Source organism: Sordaria macrospora, chromosome 1 (assembly GCF_033870435.1).
Source record: "Sordaria macrospora chromosome 1, complete sequence".
NCBI classification, from domain to species: Eukaryota; Fungi; Ascomycota; class Sordariomycetes; order Sordariales; family Sordariaceae; genus Sordaria; species Sordaria macrospora.
In genome coordinates, this window is record NC_089371.1 from 8,392,926 (window position 1) to 8,413,814 (window position 20,889).

Sequence of the window (20,889 nt, forward strand, 5' to 3'; positions counted from 1 at the left end):
ATGCCCAAATCAACCATGGCCAAAACCGACCAGTCAACTACCGGGCCGCAAGGTCACAGCCGGTGTCCCAGGCGCCTGGAGCCGAAAGCTTCCAATGAACTTCCAAAGACGGGTCACCAGCCATAGGACGGAGTAAGAGTTTACTTGGTCGGTCAAGCAATTTACAGCACGTGGCAGCTTAGGCAGGCAATATGAACAGGGCTGAGCCAAGGCCTCGGAAATCTGAGGTCCAAGGACCCAAAGTCTCGGAAGTTTGGTTGTGCTTTGGAGGCAACGGTCCAACCGGCGAAATGAGCAAGGAATAAACTGCCATGTCCATCAGTGGATGTCTTTAGATTCATGGAGAAGGGGTTGGAGAGATAAAACCATATCTCTCTGAAAAATTACGGATACGCGACTGACTAACCAGAACTTGGGAGTCCGGGGAGGATCGTGAATACAGCGACGGCGGCAACATTGGCCACATAGAAACAAGGACATGGTCGATGCTTTGAGGCTAATTCAGCGAGCGTCACTCATCGCGTCTGTACCCAAGTGCGCAGCGCCCACCGCCGATGAGACACTGAGTTCACGAGAACAGTTAGTCAAGAGGTTGAACAGCAACCCACGCGAGACGATGGCTCTCACCATGATACTTGGGCGTGTGTCAGCTTCTTCGCCCAATTAGGAAACATTGAAGCCGGTGAGGATGATTCTGGTCGCCAAACCGAGAGGCGTAGAAGTCGGCTGCTCACCCTGAGTCTGTTGGTCCGTTGGTCGACATTCTCAACAACATCATGGCGGTGTGATGTATGTGGCTTTTCCAACACGAAGGATCATGATATGGACAGATTCGGTATCATCCAGCACTCAACTGCGCAAAATGCCAGTCTTGAACCTCACGACTGCTGGATGTCCAAAGTCTATAAAGACCGAGGAACCTTCGTCGATACAACAGTTCTTCTTCTCTCATCATCACATACTTCACAAGCATCTACACCAGCCAACAACTCACATTTCAAACCCTCACTTTCCAAACCAATCAACCAAAATGTTTGCCCTCAACACCATCGTCGTCGCCATCGCGGCCCTCGCCGCCACCGCTCAGGGTGCCCCTACCGAGGTCACCGTCGAGACCCGCCAGGTCGCTTGCCCTGCCGGCGTCCAGCTTTGCGGCTGGCGTATCCTTAACGAGCTCAACTGTAGGTTCCTTCCTTTTCAAGTTCAACAAATCACATCGGCCAGTCAAAAGAGGGACAAATACTAACAGAAAATCCCACGTCAGGCTCTGACAAGGCTCACCTCTTTGCCATCTCCCCTCTCGGAACCACCGAGGGCCAGCTCTTCGACGCCATCTACGAGACCGACCCCACCGGTTACGTCTGGCGCTTCGTTCAGCAGTGCGGCTCGGGTAAATGCAACAACTTTGGCCTGGGCGTTCCAGCTACTGTCTGCCGCGCTTAGGCGTCAAGCTTAGAGGATGATGAGAGTGCGATGTTTTGCACCGGGGGAAGATTTGAAGATTGAGAGGTGGTTTTCAGTTTGTTAATGACGTATTCGTGTTTTACCAGCTTGGCCAGCTGTTCATTCCTTACACGATGACTCTTTGTTAGTAGTCGGGAGACAGAAATTGGAATATCACGGTTTCGCACGCGCAACAAGTCTGAAGTTCGCTCTTGCCTTCTTTTGTAGGTAGTGACTGACCCCCAAAAAGGAAATTGTAGAATCGTGTGTAAAACCAGAGAATTCCACGACCAGCAAAAGGAAGGATCAAAGCTCCAACATAACACAACGTCAGACGGTCAGCAGCCACATGGCATGACGGGCCGTCTCCCGTTAACCGATTGTTAGGTATGTGTTGCACAAGCCTTGTACAAAACTGAAGAATGATAAACGGTTTGGGAGGGTTTTCAGATTAATCAAAGTGTGTCCTACATCAGCAAGTAATTTGTGTGATGAAATATCGAAGAGTGTCCTCGATGTTCCGACGGGGCAATGACCCACGATTCAGGGGCTTGATTCGGGTTGCAATTGGATATGCCAAGACTTTGACTAACACCTGCAATTTTGCACCACAGCGAATGACGGGCAGAATTGTTCCGATCCAAACAAGATCAAAAAGGAACAGACACCAAAAACAGGCGTTCATCTCGTCACTGCATTTTCTGATTTGGGACCTCCAAAATTGAAGACTCTCAATATGCAGCTGCGCGTGCCCCCAAATCAATTTCTTGGAGTCGGCCAGGATGCTCCAACTCAAAATCAGCAACCACGACGGGGGGTTAGGGTTTTTTATGCATCGGACATGACACACCCGTCTTCTCCAAGGAATGGCTTGTTCACCAAAAGAAGCAAAGCACTCGTTTCCTGACGAACTCTCAAATTCCACGTCCGCTTGTTCCGATATTTCCTACTTCTCACCCTTGGAATCCTTAATGCAACGAAAGATATCACATTCCATCATAGGGCAATTCATCACCCCCGAACCCGAACCCGAACCCGAACCCACCTAACCCCCACGCGAAGTGACTGCCGACGTTAACAGGGAACCCCGCGCTTTTGTCCTCAGCGCTTGTGCCCCACGCTGCACATACTGTTAAGGCGAGTGGGCTGAGCACAAAAGGCTTGTAAAAGGGGTCCATTGCAGCCCGTTTTTGCACACTGCTCACCTAGTACACAAGTACGAACGTGAGCCTACAGGAGCCTGTGCAGGCACCGTGCAGGACCTGGAAAGTACTGTACCTCAAGCAACCTGGCGAAGTACAAACCCGGGTTCCCCGCTCCCCAGACTAGGTAGCCTTCTTTGACCAATCAATCACACTTTGTACATTGAAGTCTTTTGAGCACTACCGTATGCTTACAATCTGGCGATCCACCCAGGTCAAACTGCATTTTACTTTCCCTGGGACCGACATCCACTCAACACACGCATGTTTATCCAGCGCCTCGGGTCCAGGCAACAACTTCACGTCAACTTCAACGATACAAGAAATCCTTAAACCATCATCATTTCGTCCCGGTCAACTGACCTCTACAAACCCACTCAACTCTCAACAGCCACTAACTTTCCTTCACCTCGCAAAACACGACAGACAGCTTCCAACACAACACGCCCACTGAGTTCCAACAGTACATCTACCGCCTCACACATCACACAGAACCACCTTCAAAAAAGCTCTCATAAAACCACTTTATCGGACCACCACCAGTAAAATGTCTTCAACATCACCATCATCATCATCATCTTCACCATTCTCATCATCATCATCATCATCATCATCATCGACAAGGCAGCAGCCCCTCGTCCTAGCAGCCACCGCTTCCACCATCGCCGAAAAAGCCCGCTCCACCTCGCAACTAATCGAAAAGACCCTCCTGCCGCCCCCAGCCTCTTTTTCAAACACAGACTCCAAGCCCGACCCCTCAAACCCCTACCCTTCAAACCCCTCCCTGAAAACCCTCAATAACCTCGCCGCCAAGCTCCTCCAATTCAACCAGCACGCCAACACCCTGGGGGACTGCATCACCAGCGCTTCCAGCTCTGGCGTGGCCGACGTGCTCGCCAAGGCACTGGATCATGCTTTGACGAGGTGTGAACAGGGCGTGGAGATTATGAAGGGCCAGGTTGAGCTTGTGCGGGGGGATGGTGATGTGCTTGAGTTGGATCCCGCCGGCGAGACGGGGACGCCCACCGGGGAGCAACAAAATGGCGGCGTGGAGGCAAATGCGGAGAAGGGCAGCAAGAAGAGGGACGTTGATGGACAAGTGGTTGAGGAGTACGTGAACTTATTGATTGCGTACTCAAGGGTGTTTATCTTTTTCTCGCAAATTGTTATGTGAGTTTTACAACCTCTGACGATTGACTTGTTGAGGAAGTGATGGTAGCTAATATTTGGCAAAAAAACAAACAGTGTGAACGAAGAGGAGCAAGCGGAGTGGATGGCTAGAAATGAGGTTGGTAAGATTCTTGCCCTCGCGGACGAGGCGGCGGACAAGGTCTTGGCTGGGAAGAGCATCGTTACGCAGTAAGGGAGGTGCGATAGTCATCTACCTTAAGCTGTCTTGGGAGTTGGGAAATGTGCGGTGCGGCGGCGTGAGCCGTCGCCGGGGTTCTGGAATCTTATCGAATTATAACCGACTACTTGGAAAGTATATCATGGGGGTGGGTGGCTGGACGCGTTGGTTGGTAAAGCGAATACCTGACCTACGTTTGGGAGAAATCTGGGTTTGTCGTGCTTGCGTGTGCTCACTGCAAGCCATTAGTGGAAGCAATCAATCAATCACTTGGGAGAAAACGGCCGCCTTGTATGATTGAAAGTCCCTGTTTTTGAATTCGTGCTGAACCATGGCCGACCCTCCCGTGCCTGAGCAGGCTATAGCCATTTCTCCCGCGTCCGAATTCCATCCTGGAGATCACGACCTCCCTCCTTACCACGTCTACGCCATTGCCTGCCTGGATGGCCACTACCGAAGTCTGGGTGGTATCTGTTGTCCACACCCATACGAAAGCACAACCAAAGAGTCCATCGTCTTGCTTCTGCGAAGGATTTTCTCAGACCCATCCAACCTTATCCCCTTGTCTCTTGAATTACAGCTTGGGGCTCACTTTTATGCCCGCCGCGGTTACCCTCTTCCGCCGCGGAGCCCGCCGTCAGAACATGAAGAGCAGCCATGCTTCCCCTTTATACACACATGTCTATGTGTTGGGTCTGCGTCGCTGATGGACGACTCGCACTTTGCGGGATGGAAGCATTTCGGGGAGCGTGTGTTTCCGTTGTCTGCGGACGAGACCCTGGGCAATTGCCCTGTAGGTTGTCACTCAAAGCCTATCATACCAAATCCCAAGGAAAAAGATGGCGATGAAGCTGGCATGTCGGTTATTTTCATCAATGTTACAGATCCGGTCGACATCAAACACCGTCTTGCGACCTGGGAGTGTGACCTGGATCCAGCACTACGGCGGTCAAAAAAGCTTAAGCACCTGATGACCGGGTGGTCGTTGCCTGTGTGGTCTCTTCACGGGATACATGTGGGGCCCTCGAATGATAACAAAATGCGAGAAGTAGCATCTGCTTCCCGTTTAGAGGTTGGGGCATTAAAGGGTAGGTGTAACGCTACGTGTTGCGATATTACCATAGTTACTACATCGTGAAAGAGTCTTTGACGAGACCATCACAGCGCGCTGACACTTTTGAACAGAAACTTGGCCAGGGGTATCTTGGAGCCTTGATCCCTCGCAACAACCAGTCAGATTGCCCCCGGGTAACCTCACCCATCCACGAAGACGTCAAGAGTGGACGACGGATTGTACCAATATGGTAGCGAGCTGGGCTAAGGTGACTTGGACAGAACTGTTCAGGTACGAAGCACGTTTGCTTATCGGCGAACGTACATCATTTTGTTCGTTCATCCGGGGTGAAATGAAGGAACAAAGGGATAAGGTAGTGGCATGGAAGGACGCCGTTCAGCCTCTCAGATGGGCATACCGTGACGAAATCTTTTTGGACTGGGCGTGCTTTGCTGGTCTTACGGCAGATGTGCTGCGGTCGGTACTCGAAGATGACCCCCGAGCCGGCGGTATCCCGCTTGCAAGCGCCCGGATCCTAACTCTTTGTCCTGACTGGCAAGAGGAGGAGCCCCAGGCACTTGCGGAAGCTATATGCTCCCCGAAGGGTGTTCGGTTTTGTGATGTCTACATCATGACACTGCCCGAGCAAGCTGCGTCAGCAGAGATCTGTCGAAAAACTGGTCAGCTATATGAGCATCTGGTGGAACATGAACTCTGTCCAATCGGAAAGATTTTGCTCACCGGGGCGTATAGCTCTGGTCTGCACGAAAGATTCTGGCTTCCCCAGCCCAGCAGTCTCTCAGTAGCTCCACGGTCCCGCGTGCTGCAGTTCCTTCTCCACAACCGCAAAATTTCTCATGACGGTACCATTGGCATTGGATCAAATACCTTTCAGTCCTACTTTCTCGGAGATGCTTGTCTGACCTTATCAATGTTGTCGACGGTGTACTTGATTTTATCGAGCAAACCGCTATGACCCCCGACGATGATAAGCTCGGCCCGCCGTGGGGGGACGATCTCCGACTGTGCATATGTATGTCTCGAGCCTCCTCAACCTTTTGCCAAGACCATGAACGCCCTCAAGTTCAAATCAGCCCTCTTCCCGCCGAAGCATACTCTATCGCCCGTGCTACATCCGTTTTTCGAGTCCACGCCGAGATCACCAAAGCGAAAATGGGCCACATCCGCATTACTATTCTCGGCTCTGCGACATCGACGATGAAAACTGGACCCTGATTCTTGAGCAAACGAGACAAAAGAGTCGAAATGAGCGATGAGCCCGATTGGCCTGACTCGCCGAGTGAGGAGGTTAATACGGTGAGATTCGGATTTCGCTACTGCTTTGTTCGATCTTCCGACCCCAAGGTCAGATTCTCTCTTACCGCTAAACGCCCTCACCCGTCCAGCTATGAAAGAGAAAGCGCCAGACCGATCGGGGAATACCCATTAAGCTGGCTGAATCTCAAAACTGTGGGCTTGGAGGGCTTCCTCTTGAATACCATGGGCCCCACCATAAATTTCGCGAAGCTGGAAGCTCGACTCCATAGTCACGACCTGAAGTGTATGGGGGCGCTGGCCGATAGGCGAGATGTGCTATTCGAAGACAACCCTCCGATCGAAGAAGTGATGGATAGAGAAGCAGCCAGAGACGCGTTGAAGAGGCATGCAAAATACCTGAAAGTGACAACGGAGGACATTGAAAGGGTGAGAGACCGGTATGGGAACAGGCCGTGGGTTCTGGGGGCCAGTGGAGGTAACGAGAGGGATGGAGGGTGAAGATACCCAAGGTTTCGGATATCAGTTGAGGTGTCGGAAGCAGTTTTCTTGCAGATGTTTGTTTGGCAGAAATATCTGCCAGATGCTGGGCGTTTTTGGCCATAATCAAAGCTTAAAGTTGGGAAACAAGATGAGCGAGGAGATGATGAAAACCTCGAGAAGTTGAGGTTTGCTGCCATTCAGCTTGATTCTTGGAAATACAGCCAGACAAGACGTTCCTGCCATGTTTGCAGACGGTCCTCATTTAGACACCCAGCGTTCCTATCTACGAGGGATTACTGCATATGTTCTGGTCATTCCTTCCCTTCTTACATTTGTAACTACCTAGGTAGATATCCGAAGACCGGAGACCTTCTCCCCATTAGGGCGTCCGAACTTTGTTTCCTTCTTTAGTCTTTGAAGTTCGAAAACACCAAAGTCAAAAAGCTCAGCCGCCCATGGTTGGGGTCGAACCCCCTCACCAAGTTGCGCCCTATAAAAACCGTATCACCAATGCCGTGGATCTGGGCTCATTTATCGTCGCCCTCGCACACCATATTGGTTGGCCACGCAGAAGGCAGACGTGCACGAGGATTGTTGGCATGATGAACTGCGACATTGATTATGTGCCAGGTAAGACCCTGCTGCCACCCCGCTGGAATAATCCGGGTGGTTGCCGGTACTGGTGAGGTTTCGGTGCCGATGCTGTGAGATACCTAGTACGCAGCAGTATAGCTATGCCTGCCTGTTCTTCGAAAGTTGCTACCGGGTCTGCGGGCTCACTTGATATGCGTCGTTCCTGCACTTCATGCATGATATTAATGAGGAGGATCCAACACTGACAAGAGCGTCAACACGCCCCCTTCTCCAAAGCCAAAGGGACCAGACCTCGATGCGATCTAACAGGACACCAGAGAGGCGTGGAGATGGTTTCAGTGTCCATCTACTGGATACATCCATTACCACCACCATCGCCACACCAACCAGCTGAATGAGGCCTCATACAACATCAGCCGCACAGCAAATGTCAACGGTTTTGCCCAGGATCAGCCAGCTGCACAACATCCCGCCAGCCACATTCTTCCTTGCACCGAATCTAGATCACTTGCTGCTCAGCACATCCACCAATTACGGACACGGCTTGACCATAAGCCCAGCAAAACCACAACCACACTCGGATATACCGTGCACTAAGCAGAAAGCAGTACCTATCCAGGTACCGTCATGGAGACCGTAACAACCCTCAACATCCTGGGGATGCTATTCAGCTTTGCGCCTGCCCACCTCTGAGTGCGCAATCCAATTCCTTCATGGGCACAACCGCCACGCATTTCAATAGTTGAGGGTTTTGCACAGCTGAAAGCCTACTTTGGGAGATATTCTCTGACAAGAAAACTTCCAGCCATGTGAAGCGTGTTGATACTGCCCTAGGTGTTACTGGATTGGTCTGGACGGAACGTACCGCACTCATTATCATCAGAACACCCAGACGCCACCATCGATTGTGAAGCATCGTATCTTTTACAATGCAACTTTTGTTGGGTGGAAGTCCAAGGTTTTGGAAGATGTGATGGTATGCAACCTCGTGGTCAATAAGAAGTGTTGTTCGCACTTTCAACGCTTTAGACTGATTCAGTTGCACCAGATCACTATCGCAATCATCGCTACACAGTCACTTCGACCTACACATAACTTGCTCTTCTACCTTCCCCTTACTACCAGACACTATTCGACATGCCTTTCATCGCCCCAAACCGAGGATATCTCCCAGACGGGTCTGACCCCAACGATAAGCCATACTACTACCTCGGATCGGGATGGGACCCCAAGAAAACAAAGTCCGTCGACCTAACCAGGCACTATTCCAACGCCCCTGTCTATGATCAAATGGACACTGATTCATGTGTCGGCAATACCACGGCCGCCGCTCTCTGGTATGTTGCCAACAAGAGCCCTGGCAAGCTATCGCTTGACCCATCCCGTCACTTCATCTGCTACAACACTCGTGCTCTTGAAGCCATGGCCGACAACAAGGACATGAAGCAATGACCTTCCAGCGTCAAGGACGACGCGACCAAAATTCGCCAGGCCATGAAAGCTATTAGCCTTCTGGGTATAGCGTCTGAGACTCCGACCCTTGGCTGTTTGAAGATAACAATGTGCTCGGCTGCAACGATCTGCCTGTCGATGCCGCCTACGTGAACGCCAAACACACGCATGCCGTCGAATACTGTCGCTTGGACCCAGATCACAACGATGCGACTGAGGACATGTTCAATGACAAGGAAAAGGCAGCAGTGGGCATAATGACGCTCACTCGTTTCAAGCAGTCGATTCATGAGGGTTATCCTGTCGTTTTCGGCTTCAACTACTATTGGAAGACCTTCACCACCGACAACTCTGGCTCTGCCGACCCTGATGAGCCAAGAAAACAAAGGATATGCGACTCTCAAAGCCCTTGACAAGCCTCATCAATCGCAGCCAGATTCAAGCTGGGGTGGTCATGCCGTTGTAGCTGTTGCCTGGGACAATGATAATGAGCGTGTCCTGTGCAAGAACTCATGGGGACAGGCCAATTACCCTTACTTTTGGATGCAATATCACTGGATCACGGACTTTGAGGCAACCGATGACTTTTGGGTTGTCCGCACCATCGACCACTCCAACCCACCCACTCGCATCAGTGGCCCTGTCTTCGACGGCCATGTTGAGGTCACAGGCTTCGGATGGAAAATGAACTGCCAAACGACCAGCGGTAACCATGACAAAGCCTCAACCGCCGCCAACAGTGTCATTGCCTCGGTTGTCTGCAACTACGAGATGCCAGAAACTTTCTGGGTTTCGCCCCAGTGGCAGGTCCTCAGCAAGGTTTTCACCCGGAGTAATACAGGCTCGCTTGACCTTGGTTCATCGGAAGTACCAGAAGGCACTTCCTTCGGCTCACCAAGCACTTACGTTGAAATTACGAAGGGCGCAGTTATTCCAGGAGCCATTGCCGCTGTCAAGCGTAACGAAGAGCGCACTGATACCTTTTGTATCCGCTGTGACGGCTCTATCTGCTGTTACACCAAACCTAACACGAAGACTGGGTGGAGTATGTCTGGTTCCTTAACTGGGTTGGAGATAGATGGCACATTTCGTGACTCTGTCAAAGCTTCTATAAAGGGCGGTATTGCTGTGGTGTCCCGCATACAAGGCCACCAAGAAATATGGTATGTCACGCCTGAGGGAGCCATTGAAGGCATGTACTTCTACGAGGGAGACTCAGCCGGTTGGAATAAGTACGAGCTGGCACCACAGGGAAGCGCAGACCCGTCAAGTTTCATTACAGCGGTGACGGCCAGGTCAGAAAGGATGTTCGTGTTATGGATCAGCAAGGACGGGAAACTTTCTGGAAAGCAATGGGTGAACGACGGCCAAAGCTGGAGAGACACCTTTGCAGCTAAAACATTTGCACCTTACTCGGCTGCCATGCGCAGCCGTATTGCAGCAGTCAGTAGGAGGAATGATACTGTCGAGGTCTTCTTCATTACCCCTAAAGGCGTAATCGAAGCTGCGTACTGGTATGAATTCCAGGGTTCTTGGACGCGATGGAACATGGCCAAGTACTCCGCGCGTGTGGACAGTGGCTTGACAGCCATAATGTTGAATGACAAGCGGATGGAGGTTCTGTGGGTGGGTTCCAACAACTCACTGGTGGTTGCATCTTTTATGGAGGGATGGAATTGGCGACAAAATGTGGTCGCTGGACCAGGCAGCGTCATGGGTGGAAGCCCACTCGGAACGTTTTGGCGCTCCAAGAAAAGCTACTCGGTCATGTTCCAAGACTACACGAAAAAACTGATTGCCGCTGACTTCCAGGGACCTGAGTAAGGGCAGATGTTATGTTGTCGTCGATTAAATTTAGTTGAGTTTAGAAATGTTATTAAAAACAGTTTTCTACTGAGTTTCTTGCGGTAACCTTCATTCATGCATTGTCACAATATTACAATTTACAAGTTTTCTGTCCGATGAAGTGCCACTCGGTCGGCTTCCAGAGCTCTATTGGAAAGATTATACCACCGGAATATTGGCATTTAAGGAACTTATTGTCCTGAGTAAGCCACGCCGTTGAGGTGGACTTGGACTTGAGGATCTAGAGGTAACGATAGACAGAGTGTTTGCTTTGCTTTACCCAGCATCTGCATGCTCTTCTCATCTCTTTGCATAGAGGGCGTAAGTACCAAGTTTTGGCATACATTACCTTGCTGCATTACCACACCTGACCTTGTTGTGCTGATGCAGACCATTGTGTGGCAGAGCGTCGTGCTTCTGGTGGCTGTAGCACCGAGCGAGCATAACTACGAGCAGTGTAAAGACCAGCTTGAAGAAACGACGGAGTTCCCCCAGCCCCAAGCCGCACAAGACTAAACGGGGCCCCGTGCTTGAAGTTTCGACGTTCTCTCTCTCTCTTTCCAAACTTCTGACACCCACCAGCTTTCCATCCTCCTGAGACACTCAAAGACCCTGACCATCATCCCGATACGCTTCAAACATGCAACATCATGGCGAAACGCACACTCCTTGATCTTCCGGAAGAGCTTCTAACAGCGATTCTCTGGGAATGTCGCATTTTGATTCACCCTTCTGTGAAGGAAAAACATGCCGAGCCCATCGACTTCGACGCTTACTCGGATTTCCACTTGCGGCTGGACAATGCTGAATACCTTTCAGTGTTGCTAACTTGCAAAAAGATTCATCGTATTGGAGCACCATTGGCTTACGATTGTCTAAACTTGATTGACCCTACTCTCCCCAAACTGGAATGCTACCCATCATTCCCCAGGCATTACAGTACGGTGCCCAGGGAGTGGCCAGAAGAGCAGGACTACAGTTCTGTTTTACAATCGTACCGATTTGAAATTGTCAATACATACGAGGGCGTTGAACTGGCGCGAGCAAGACTCACGTTTCCACCTCGGCCCAAGACAGCACTGAGTTGCAGGGCACTGAACATCGACCCGAGATTCCCTGTATCGTAAGTCGCATACTATTAAAAGGACTAACAACAACAGTAACATTGATACATACTACAGTCCGACTCATTTGGTAGTGATGCCAAAGATTTACTCCAAGCACACACTAGCCGAGGCCACCAACGTCCGTTCGATCGATTATACGTTGGCCTCGCCGTCGGGCCTGCACGAATCTCACCTGTCCAGACTCGATTGGGACACCAATGCTTCGGTACAATGGCAGGTGGATTTCTTCAAAGCTGCTGTGGCCCTTCACCTAGGAGTCAAAAGGCTAAGACTATCTTTTGTCCGCGAGAGGCTCTCCCAACCAGTCTGGCTTGATCTGGTTAGATCAATTGCCATGCTCTCAGACCTAGATGTTTTGTGTCTCTCTCACATGCGTTCCCCATCTGAGGTACTTCCACATGGTGCCGTGTCTGCGGGCCCATTTATGGATGAATTTCTGCAGGCAAGTCCACGCCCCCTGATCTAGTCCGAACCATTGTGGCTTCCATTCCATGTCACTACTCCCTACTAACAGCAGCCACAGAGTCCGAAGCACAAGGCAGGATTCAAGACACTCATCCTCAACGACTTCGGCCGGTCTTACCAAACCCTCGAGTCTCTCATCAAATGGCCACGCGAACTTGAGCATTTTGCTCTCATGATGCGGTTTGGTTGGGAGTCTCTGGACGTGAACAACGTCCAATACAGCGACGAGGTTTCGATGACCTGTGTGATCATGAACAGGTTACACACCATGCTCAAGCCTCATCAGACCACATTGCAGAGCTTGCGAATCGGGTTCTCAGTGACACCGTATACCTATCTACAGATGCACAGGCCTGGGTTTGAGCAAGTCTTTCCTGGCAGAACCGGCTTCGGTCTGCACCACAACACCACACCCAATTTCCTGGAATACGAGAGCCTGAAACACCTCCATCTTTCGGCTATCTTTGCCGGCCACGCGAATTTCTTCCACAAACGGAAGAGAGCCGGTAAGAACCCCGAGATACTGAAGGAGCTCCACGAGGAACTAGACCGGCTTCTCGGCGCTCCGAGCCTAACTCGCCTCACCTTGGACGTCGGCACCGAGTGCGCCCTTCGCCACGGCCCTTGCTTCTCCGCGGACCCAGCGCATAAGCCAAAGTGCACCCTACTGTGTCCCCTCGACAGGGACCTCTGGGCATTCCTCCTCACCCTCGCCCGACGCGCGCATGACACCAAGGCCAAGCTCCGCGAGATCCACGTCAACTACGCCGTCAGGCCTTTTGCACGTTCCGTCCCCGTCAAAGATTCACCGGCCAAGTTCAATGTATGGGGATTCTGTTCCTCGACCTTGGCCATCGATCCGTGGACTTACTTGGAAGTTATCAAGAGGAGAATGGGGAAGCTCGGCATCGTGTTCACTTACACGTGTTTGGAACCGATCTGCGGCGTGCCGCGCACTCATCTGCCCGACCCCGAGATACCTGTGGATATGGATCCGCACCAGGCGAACATACTGCGCAGACGGCGTGATCTGCGGCTGTTCGAGTATGAGGATGAGATGTGCTCGGAGCATATCTGGACAGTGGTCAAGCCCGGTTGGACAAGTTATCTTGGGCTTTTTGAAGACCTCCAGGGGCAATAAGATGGCTTGATGAGGTAGACTGTTTGTCATCGTGCAAACAAAGGGTCAAGGATATTATTCTGTGGGTACGATACACGATCACCTTATCCAGGTTGTGAGAGTTTCAGGGCACCAAAAAGCGAAGAAAGCAAGGAAGGAAGGAAGGAAGGAAGGAAGGAAGGAAGGAAACGGCAACAGAGACACACGCGGAGGAACACGAAGCACAAGGAGTTGTGTCTCCACTACACTATTCGTCTCCCAACATCTTGGTCGGAATTCGGGTATTTACCAAGCTGGAGGAGTGGCAGTCCTTTTGGGACCTTTCTCTTCATTTCACAAGACCAACGAGGTTTCAACCACGATCTCAGTTGGATGCATGGATGCATGGACAACGTCCTGGAGTTTTTCGTTTATTTTGCCCTTATCTCAGTGGAAGTATCCGATGTAGTATCCTCAAAGGATGCATCATTCCCTCCCAAAGAGCCCGTAGAATACCATCAACATTGATAGGTAATAGAACAATGACTCAGGTACAAAAATTGAATCCTTCAGGATATTAGTGACTCCATTCTCCACAAAGACACGATGAAAGCTGGGGGATCAAGTTGCGGGACGAATCTACGAGCGGGACGTCCCGGCCCCAAGCCCACCCGAACGGCGCCGGAGCCCGGAGGTGGAGCCGAGGACAGAGAATGCTTGTAGGCACACATGACCCCCTCCTGCCACTCGTACTTTCTCGGTTGCATGCCTGCAAGGAAAGAACCAGATTAATCTTGCTCAGCCATTCCTTGATTGCTCATGACCTTTCAAGCACCAAGATACGGTAAATGCAAGCACCGTGACTCAGACACAGACACATGTGAGAACGTTGAAACGTGATCCCATTAAGTCTTCCGGTCCAACCATCCCGGTCGCCGGCCCATCATTGCCTTTGCCTTTGTCTCTCCCTCTTTCTATGTCTCTACCGTACCGTACCTCTATCGCTCATCATAAGTAATACTAAACTGCGTGGTCATCTGAATCCCGCCGCCGCCGCCTGGTCTGTCTTCCACTCCCGCATGGTGCATCCTGTCTCCTGATCGATCCCTGTCCCTCATTTCGATCCCCATCCCCATGCCCATCCTCGAATTTGACCTCGATCTCGGCCTTGTCGCTGACACAGATGACACGTGAAAAATGGTATCCTCGCTATTTGCATCTCCCACCATAACCTTATCGTCTTCACTTGATACCCCGTCCCGCTGATACACAGCTACGCCCACATCCGTCGACGTTTTCCTCTCCCCCAAATCAGAATAAACAGATCCCGACGCGGATGGGCGACGCCCCGATGAAGTGGGGTTGTATTTCCTGTCCATTTCGTAATTCCCATCCTGTCCGGGACCAGTACCGTGCCCGGCTTCGATAGCGACGTCGTGCTGATGCGGACCTTGCCAGCTTCGTAGCTCGGACTGGGAAGAGATTTCCCGGTGGCCAATGTCCCCCTCGGGACCGGTGCGTTGTTTGTGGTGGGAGATGGCGAAGTGTTTGGGGAAGAGGTAGGCGAGTGGTAAGCGGCAGACGGGTAGGCAGGCGCAGATGATGGCCATGTTTTGCTCGATGATGGTCCAGATTGAGGAGTCGAGGTCGTCTTTGTTTTGCGTGAAGGTGTTAGTTTGCCAACAACCTAGTAAGGAAGGGGGTCAAGCGGTTGAGGAGAGGGGCGGAACGAAAAAAAAAAAAACGTACAAGTAGTATCAGGCGTCTTTGTCGAAAAGGTCAAAGTCTGCATCCTCAAGATACTAGTAATCGTCGTGAAGAAACCGAGAGCAAACATGAGCACCACCGCCACCTTCTGCGTCTTGCGCAGGTGCGACATGAAAATCGGGTACATGGGCAGCGCCAATATCAAAATGTCGGTGCTGATGCTGAATCCCGCATTGGCGTACCAGTTGATCGTGATGTCGACGCAGGTTCCAGGGATGGACTTGTCCCAGGCTCGAGGGACGGGTGTGCATTGCCAGACCGAGGCGCCGAAGGTGGCAATCATGTAGGCGCTGATGATGCCCATGAGGATGTAACATGCTATCCGGAACCATCGTTGGACGAAGATGCGCAGGTAGAGGAGGAGGATGGAGGTTTTTGTGAGGTTGATGGTGATTTTGTAGAAGGCTTGAGCTACGTAGAAGAGCTGTGTGGTTGCAGGATCGTGTTAGTGAGATGATTGTATTGTGTACGACACATTAGGATATTGCGTCTTCATACCTTCAAAGTCATGAGTTTATTCTCCTTCGAGAGGTTGCGGATGTGTTGACCGAACCCATAGGCGCATGAAGCCATCATGAGTGCTGACACCACTTGTGCGAAGACCTGTTCATGTTGTTAGACCAAACTAGCCCGTATGTATACCTTCTTCCCCTTCCAGAATCAAGAACAACGTACCCATGATAGCAAAATCGTGTAGTCATCCCATCCCAGGCCCTTCCATGACGCTTGCTTGAACCGAGCCCATATCCTCACACCGACCAAGAAAAAAGTGGTGATGAAGAGAACGATCGCCGGAGTTTCGATGGAATGTGCCCTATTGTCGCCGGGCTGGTTCCCCGGGACCCTGATCATCTTTTGGCAGCGCGGCCCGCCGTGCTTGACTCGTGGAGAATAGGGCGGAGTAGTGAGATCTTAGGGAGATCGGCGTACAAACTGGAGAATACCCATGATATTCCCTTCCTGGCGGGAAGCGATCAAGACAACACTTTCAAGAAGTCAAGGAACAGCCCAGGTGTGTGTGGGTGGGTGGTCCATGGCTGGTAAATACCTATTCTGATTCCTGAATGATCCACCTTTTCACCATGGGAAAAAAGAAAAGCAACCGTACCATAGTCTGAAGCAGACTTTTTACCTATTTCCTATATCGCCTACATTGTTAAGAAAGTCTAATGGCTGGTAGTGTGGTATCATGCGAAAGGTAACAAGGCACTCTGATGTGGGGAGGTTTGATGCGGTGTGGGTAGTGCAAACTCAAGCTGAATGATGCGCATGTCTTTGAAGTTGCGAGACATTGTCCAGCCCATGAAGGGAATAGTATAAGGGCGTGGGGGGGGGGAGAGGCTGACGGACTGTGACTGGCCGTCGGAGTTGTTCCTCCCGCAACAAACGCAACAAAGCTCTTGTGTCGTGAGAGCCAAGGTCGCTTAGAAGGCAAGGGCATCGGCTATCCCACAGTGCTTCCCAGACGAGATTTGATGCTACTCTGGTGCAGCAAAGGCCCTGCCTCTTGTGTCGCCGCACTGTCTAGATTGGGTGCGATGGCCGATCCGGAGACTAAACCCGACAATGGAAGACCGGGGTGGAACGGAACATTTTTGGGTGGCTTGTCGGCGCGGGAAAAAAAAGCTTGTGTGATAATGTGGGCGTTGTGTGGTCTTCGTGTCGATGCCTTCACAATCGCATCATCACATGGAAATTGTTGAAAGATTGGCTGAAATGCAGGTACATAATTTTGATAATTTGTACCTGCGCCACGCCGCCGCCAAATCCCCCGTCATTATCGTGATGGCTCCGAAACAACGGGGGGCCACTCGGCGATACCCACCCCGGAGCCACCCAGCGCACCCCAACTGCAGAAACGAGAACGGGATATCGACATGTTGGGAAGGTGAAAAGAGTACAAACTCCCCCTTCTAAAATTGCGTTTCTTCTTCCAAGCAGACAATTGCCGCAAGCGTGGTCAGAATGGGCTGTTTGAATGGTGCGGATTAATTGCAGTTTCACCATTCATGCCCCCGGGAGTCGATGGAATGTCACCTACCCATAGTCCTTAGTCGCCGTTGTTATTTCGAAGCCGCTTCTGCCTTGCCCCTGGCCATCTCGATTGCATTTACCGTGGGTTATGGATGGATGATGGTATCTCAACCCCCACCCACACTTCCATAGCCGAGGAATTGGCAATTCCCATTTATTCTTCGTCAATACACGTATACCTACCCATCACCACTATTTTGTGCGCGGGTGTACGTAAATAGGTATCATGGGGGGATTGCCTAGCCCTAACATGTGTAATTGTCCGCTAACTGACGCGGCTTGCCATCATGAACATTCTAGCTTTCCCGTCCGAGCCGTCAGTCGGTCGGTCGGTTGGTGGAACCCGCCATCCCTCCACACAAGACTTCTCTCTAATTACAATGTAACGTCTTGTAGCACAAATCTCGCGATCTTCACCCAACACGCATGTAGTTTGCTTCTATGCTCGGTCGGTCGGGCATACCGCTGTTCCTTGGAGGTGGAAGGTGAAGAAAAAGACCGGAGCCGAATATCCGACTACGACCTTATATACAACCCGGATCCTTCCTCCATAGAAGTGACAGCAATGTAGAGTGATGATCCCCCCATCTGTCTGTCCTACACCACACTAAGCCAAGCCATACGTGATCTTCAGCTGGCTTGATATCACATCATAGCCGCTTCGCTTCCCCCACCATCACGCAGCAGACCCAGAACCAGAGGACGCCGCTACCCGCAACCACCATGAAACTGCTTACCCTCCTTGTCGCCGGCGCTGCTCTGCCGCTCATCTCAGCCGCCCCCGCGTCCACGGCCATCGTCGAGGATACCTCCTCCGTCGACGCGGATGCTTCGGTGGCCGCCACCCTCGCCCTCAGCAACAAAAACATCTACCCAGCCAAGCGCCCCCAGAACGTCAACGGCTTCAACTACACCTACCCCTCGACGCTATGGTTCTACAACCTGACCTCCACCGTCAAGGGCTCCAAGGAGGTGTTGGAGATGGGCTTCATGGACCTTCTCCCTCCCGGTTACAACCCCTTCTTCAGCGTCGGTCCCAGAGAGCCCCAGACCGTCCTCCTCCTACACGGCAAGAACTTCTGCGGCCCGACCTGGTACGCGGCCGCCACCCCTTTGCAAAAGGCCGGGTACCGCGTCATCCTACCCGAGCAGCTCGGCTTCTGCAAGTCGACCAAGCCGACGCAGTACACCTTTGACCTGGAGGGCCTGGCGACCAACACGCGCAACCTGCTCAAGGCGCTGGGCGTCACCAAGCCGCCCATCGTCATCGGCCACTCGCTCGGCGGCATGCTGGCCTCGCGCTTCGCGCTGACGTACCCGGAGTTTACCAAGTCGTTGGTGCTGGTCAGCCCGATCGGTTTGGAGGACTGGAAGCAGCTTGGCGTGCCCGACCGCTCGTTCGATCTGTTGGCGAACGATGAGAAGACGACGACGTATGCCTCGCTGAGAGGGTACGAGCAGGCGACGTACTACCCCGGCGCCGAGTGGACAGAGGACTTTGACAAGTGGGTGGTGATGCTGACCAAGGTGTACGAGGGCGACCAGAAGGAGAAGTTCTGGGCAGACCAGGCGCGTGTGGTTGAGATGGTGTTGGGACAGCCGACCATTCACGAGTACAAGAAGATCAAGCCCAAGACGTTGTTGGTGATTGGCGAGAAGGATAACACAGCTATTGGCAAGGTGTGGTCGCCGCCCGAGGTGCAGGCGAAGCTCGGTAACTATGCTGTCTTGGGACGCAAGGCGCAGGCGGCGATTCCTGACGCTACGCTGGTGTCGTTCCCGTATCTTGGACATGCTCCTCAGATTCAGGACCCGGAGATGTTCAACCGTATCCTGTCGAGCTGGGTTAGCGACGGCGGTCGCAGCCTGGGGTCGCTCAAGCTGAATGCCACCATCATTAGGTAGAGCATGGAGTCATCTATGGATAGTAGGGTCAGCAGCATTTAGATTGTATATAACCAAGTCATCAACATAGATACAGCATAGTAGTAATGGTAATGGTTTGGGAATGGCGACCTTCATGTTATTTGCTTGGGGAGAAGCCCCCATCGTCTTCTCGGGATATCTGGAGTTGAAGAACGTACATGGCCATCCAACACAGTCCATCGCGGGTCATTGCCCTGCGCCCGGTACCGTGGATTCCCGCCCTTGCTTGTTATGCATGAAAAGGAAAACATAGACGTCGGCTTGCAGAGGCACCCTTGTGATGATGATCCCGAGCCGCGCGCGGTCAAGGGGTTCGAAGAACTGGGTGTGAATTGACCTGTATATCATGCATGTGGTATGACTCCCGAGCACGCCGCAACCGAAATGCAAATGCCTGCCAATCCAGCCGGGCCGGTTAAGGCCTTCATCCTCTTCATCTTCCTTGCATCTATGGGGAAGACGAGATTTCCGGATGACATTGTTCGTTCCTCGAAAAAAAGACCCGCGCAAGCCCATAAAAGATCCATTCCATTGCTACCGGATAACCACTTTACATGACGACACCGGAGTTGGAGGCAATACGGGGCCAAAGCTCAGCAGCCTCCTTACCGACGGGGCCGGTAATGGCGGAACCCTTCATCTCACCCTTGGGGTTGACGATCTGGAAAAGGCAATGGTTAGCGTTGTCCGAGTTTCAACTGTGCTTCCAACACCCTGGCATTGTGGTTCTGCATCTCCGTATCATTCTCCCCAGCGATTGCTCCTCCCTGATCCTCCCAATGCAGAACCCAATGCCCAGGCTGTGGCAGAAATGTGGTATCGGTGGACACTTACGACACCGGCGTTGTCCTCGAAGTAGAGGAAGACACCGTCGAAGCGCTTCCAGGGCTTGGACTGGCGGACGATGACGGCGGGGTGGACCTTCTTGCGGAGCTCAGGCTTGCCCTTCTTGACGGTGGCCATGACCATGTCGCCGACACCACCAGCGGGGAGGCGGTTGAGACGAGCACCGATACCCTTGACGGAGATGATGTAAAGGTTACGGGCACCGGAGTTGTCCGCGCAGTTCATGATGGCACCGCTGTAAAGTCGCCATGTTAGCCATTCATTCCTGTGTCTGCCGTTGTTCGCGTGCTTCGTGTTTCGTGGATTTGTGGTGTGTCGATTGGAGATGTTCATCGCGCTCGAGCTCGATTGGAAATTGGCGATTCGCGTTTCGTGCTAGATAGGACGGGAATGGGAATCGTAACGTACACTGGGAGACCCAGGGTCATCTTGAGCTTGCCACCGGGGGCACCACGACTGTATCACTGTTAGCTCACTGATCTCGCTGTTGGTTCCGTATTTTCGTCGCTGTTTTCTGGCTGCTTGCTGCCGGTCCCAATATGACGTCCGTGGTGTCCAGAACCTCCAAAAACCGTCCAAATGACGTCTGGTTCAATCTGGGAGCATCCTCCTCCGCACAATTTCGTCGATTGCGATTTCCTCCTCTTGCGACCACCTCAATTTGTCGGGCAGCACCTCGGCTGGGCGGACAGCAAAACAGCCACAAAACAGGTCGGAATCGATCGCTGGCGTGGTTACTCACGAAAGCTTGGCCATTGCGACGGTCTGGTTGCTGAAATGGCGACTGGTGATGGGGGAGTCGAAATTTCGGAGGGGAAATTCAGCAAGGCCAAAATTGAACGACAGCCGCGATATTTTTTTTGGGCCTTGGGTTGGTGTGGACCGCAAACCCTACTGTCCTTTGTGACGGTCACGTGCAGTGGCCAAGC

At 52.1% G+C, this 20,889-nt stretch overlaps 7 protein-coding genes across 7 annotated transcripts; 5 read left to right on the top strand and 2 right to left on the bottom strand.

Annotated features, from left to right (window-relative positions):
• Nucleotides 1–1,030: 1,030 nt before the first annotated feature.
• Nucleotides 1,031–1,443, top strand: SMAC4_00556 (uncharacterized protein; the record flags this gene model as incomplete). The annotated part of the gene is made up of 2 exons (XM_003351961.1): nt 1,031–1,181; nt 1,265–1,443. 2 exons carry the CDS (start codon nt 1,031–1,033, stop codon nt 1,441–1,443), a joined length of 330 nt encoding a protein of 109 aa, XP_003352009.1.
• Nucleotides 1,444–2,449: 1,006 nt separating this feature from the next.
• SMAC4_00557 (uncharacterized protein) lies at nt 2,450–4,278 on the top strand. The gene is made up of 2 exons (XM_066089449.1): nt 2,450–3,815; nt 3,891–4,278. The coding sequence occupies exons 1-2, from the start codon at nt 3,193–3,195 to the stop codon at nt 4,006–4,008; spliced, it is 741 nt and encodes a 246-aa protein (XP_065945896.1). The 5' UTR covers nt 2,450–3,192; the 3' UTR covers nt 4,009–4,278.
• Nucleotides 4,279–8,536: 4,258 nt separating this feature from the next.
• On the top strand, nt 8,537–8,851 carry SMAC4_00558 (uncharacterized protein; the record flags this gene model as incomplete). Its single annotated transcript, XM_003351963.1, has 1 exon — nt 8,537–8,851. One exon carries the CDS (start codon nt 8,537–8,539, stop codon nt 8,849–8,851), a length of 315 nt encoding a protein of 104 aa, XP_003352011.1.
• Nucleotides 8,852–11,896: 3,045 nt separating this feature from the next.
• Nucleotides 11,897–13,429, top strand: SMAC4_00559 (uncharacterized protein; the record flags this gene model as incomplete). The annotated part of the gene is made up of 2 exons (XM_003351964.1): nt 11,897–11,941; nt 12,347–13,429. The coding sequence occupies 2 exons, from the start codon at nt 11,897–11,899 to the stop codon at nt 13,427–13,429; spliced, it is 1,128 nt and encodes a 375-aa protein (XP_003352012.1).
• Nucleotides 13,430–14,358: 929 nt separating this feature from the next.
• SMAC4_00560 (uncharacterized protein) lies at nt 14,359–16,131 on the bottom strand. Its single transcript, XM_003351965.2, has 4 exons — nt 15,830–16,131; nt 15,653–15,757; nt 15,137–15,578; nt 14,359–15,038 (listed from the first exon to the last, which is right to left on the bottom strand). Exons 1-4 carry the CDS (start codon nt 16,004–16,006, stop codon nt 14,386–14,388), a joined length of 1,377 nt encoding a protein of 458 aa, XP_003352013.1. The 5' UTR covers nt 16,007–16,131; the 3' UTR covers nt 14,359–14,385.
• Nucleotides 16,132–17,713: 1,582 nt separating this feature from the next.
• SMAC4_00561 (uncharacterized protein) lies at nt 17,714–19,093 on the top strand (the record flags this gene model as incomplete). Its single annotated transcript, XM_066089450.1, has 1 exon — nt 17,714–19,093. The coding sequence occupies exon 1, from the start codon at nt 17,912–17,914 to the stop codon at nt 19,091–19,093; it is 1,182 nt and encodes a 393-aa protein (XP_065945897.1). The 5' UTR covers nt 17,714–17,911.
• Nucleotides 19,094–19,166: 73 nt separating this feature from the next.
• Nucleotides 19,167–20,807, bottom strand: SMAC4_00562 (60S ribosomal protein uL14). The gene is made up of 4 exons (XM_003351967.2): nt 20,703–20,807; nt 20,369–20,416; nt 19,949–20,195; nt 19,167–19,775 (listed from the first exon to the last, which is right to left on the bottom strand). Exons 1-4 carry the CDS (start codon nt 20,714–20,716, stop codon nt 19,665–19,667), a joined length of 420 nt encoding a protein of 139 aa, XP_003352015.1. The 5' UTR covers nt 20,717–20,807; the 3' UTR covers nt 19,167–19,664.
• Between the last annotated feature and the right edge of the window lie 82 nt (nt 20,808–20,889).

Coding starts and splice junctions, on each gene's coding strand:
- SMAC4_00562 (XM_003351967.2), bottom strand. Junction 20,196..20,368: donor ATGACCCTGGGTCTCCCAGT/GTACGTTACGAT, acceptor GCGACTTTACAG/CGGTGCCATCATGAACTGCG. Junction 19,776..19,948: donor TCGAGGACAACGCCGGTGTC/GTAAGTGTCCAC, acceptor TGCCTTTTCCAG/ATCGTCAACCCCAAGGGTGA.
- SMAC4_00560 (XM_003351965.2), bottom strand. CDS start 16,006: ATGATCAGGGTCCCGGGGAACCAGCCCGGCGACAATAGGGCACATTCC. Junction 15,758..15,829: donor ACACGATTTTGCTATCATGG/GTACGTTGTTCT, acceptor CAACATGAACAG/GTCTTCGCACAAGTGGTGTC. Junction 15,039..15,136: donor AAAGACGCCTGATACTACTT/GTACGTTTTTTT, acceptor CGCAAAACAAAG/ACGACCTCGACTCCTCAATC.
- SMAC4_00557 (XM_066089449.1), top strand. CDS start 3,193: ATGTCTTCAACATCACCATCATCATCATCATCTTCACCATTCTCATCA. Junction 3,816..3,890: donor TTTTTCTCGCAAATTGTTAT/GTGAGTTTTACA, acceptor AAAAACAAACAG/TGTGAACGAAGAGGAGCAAG.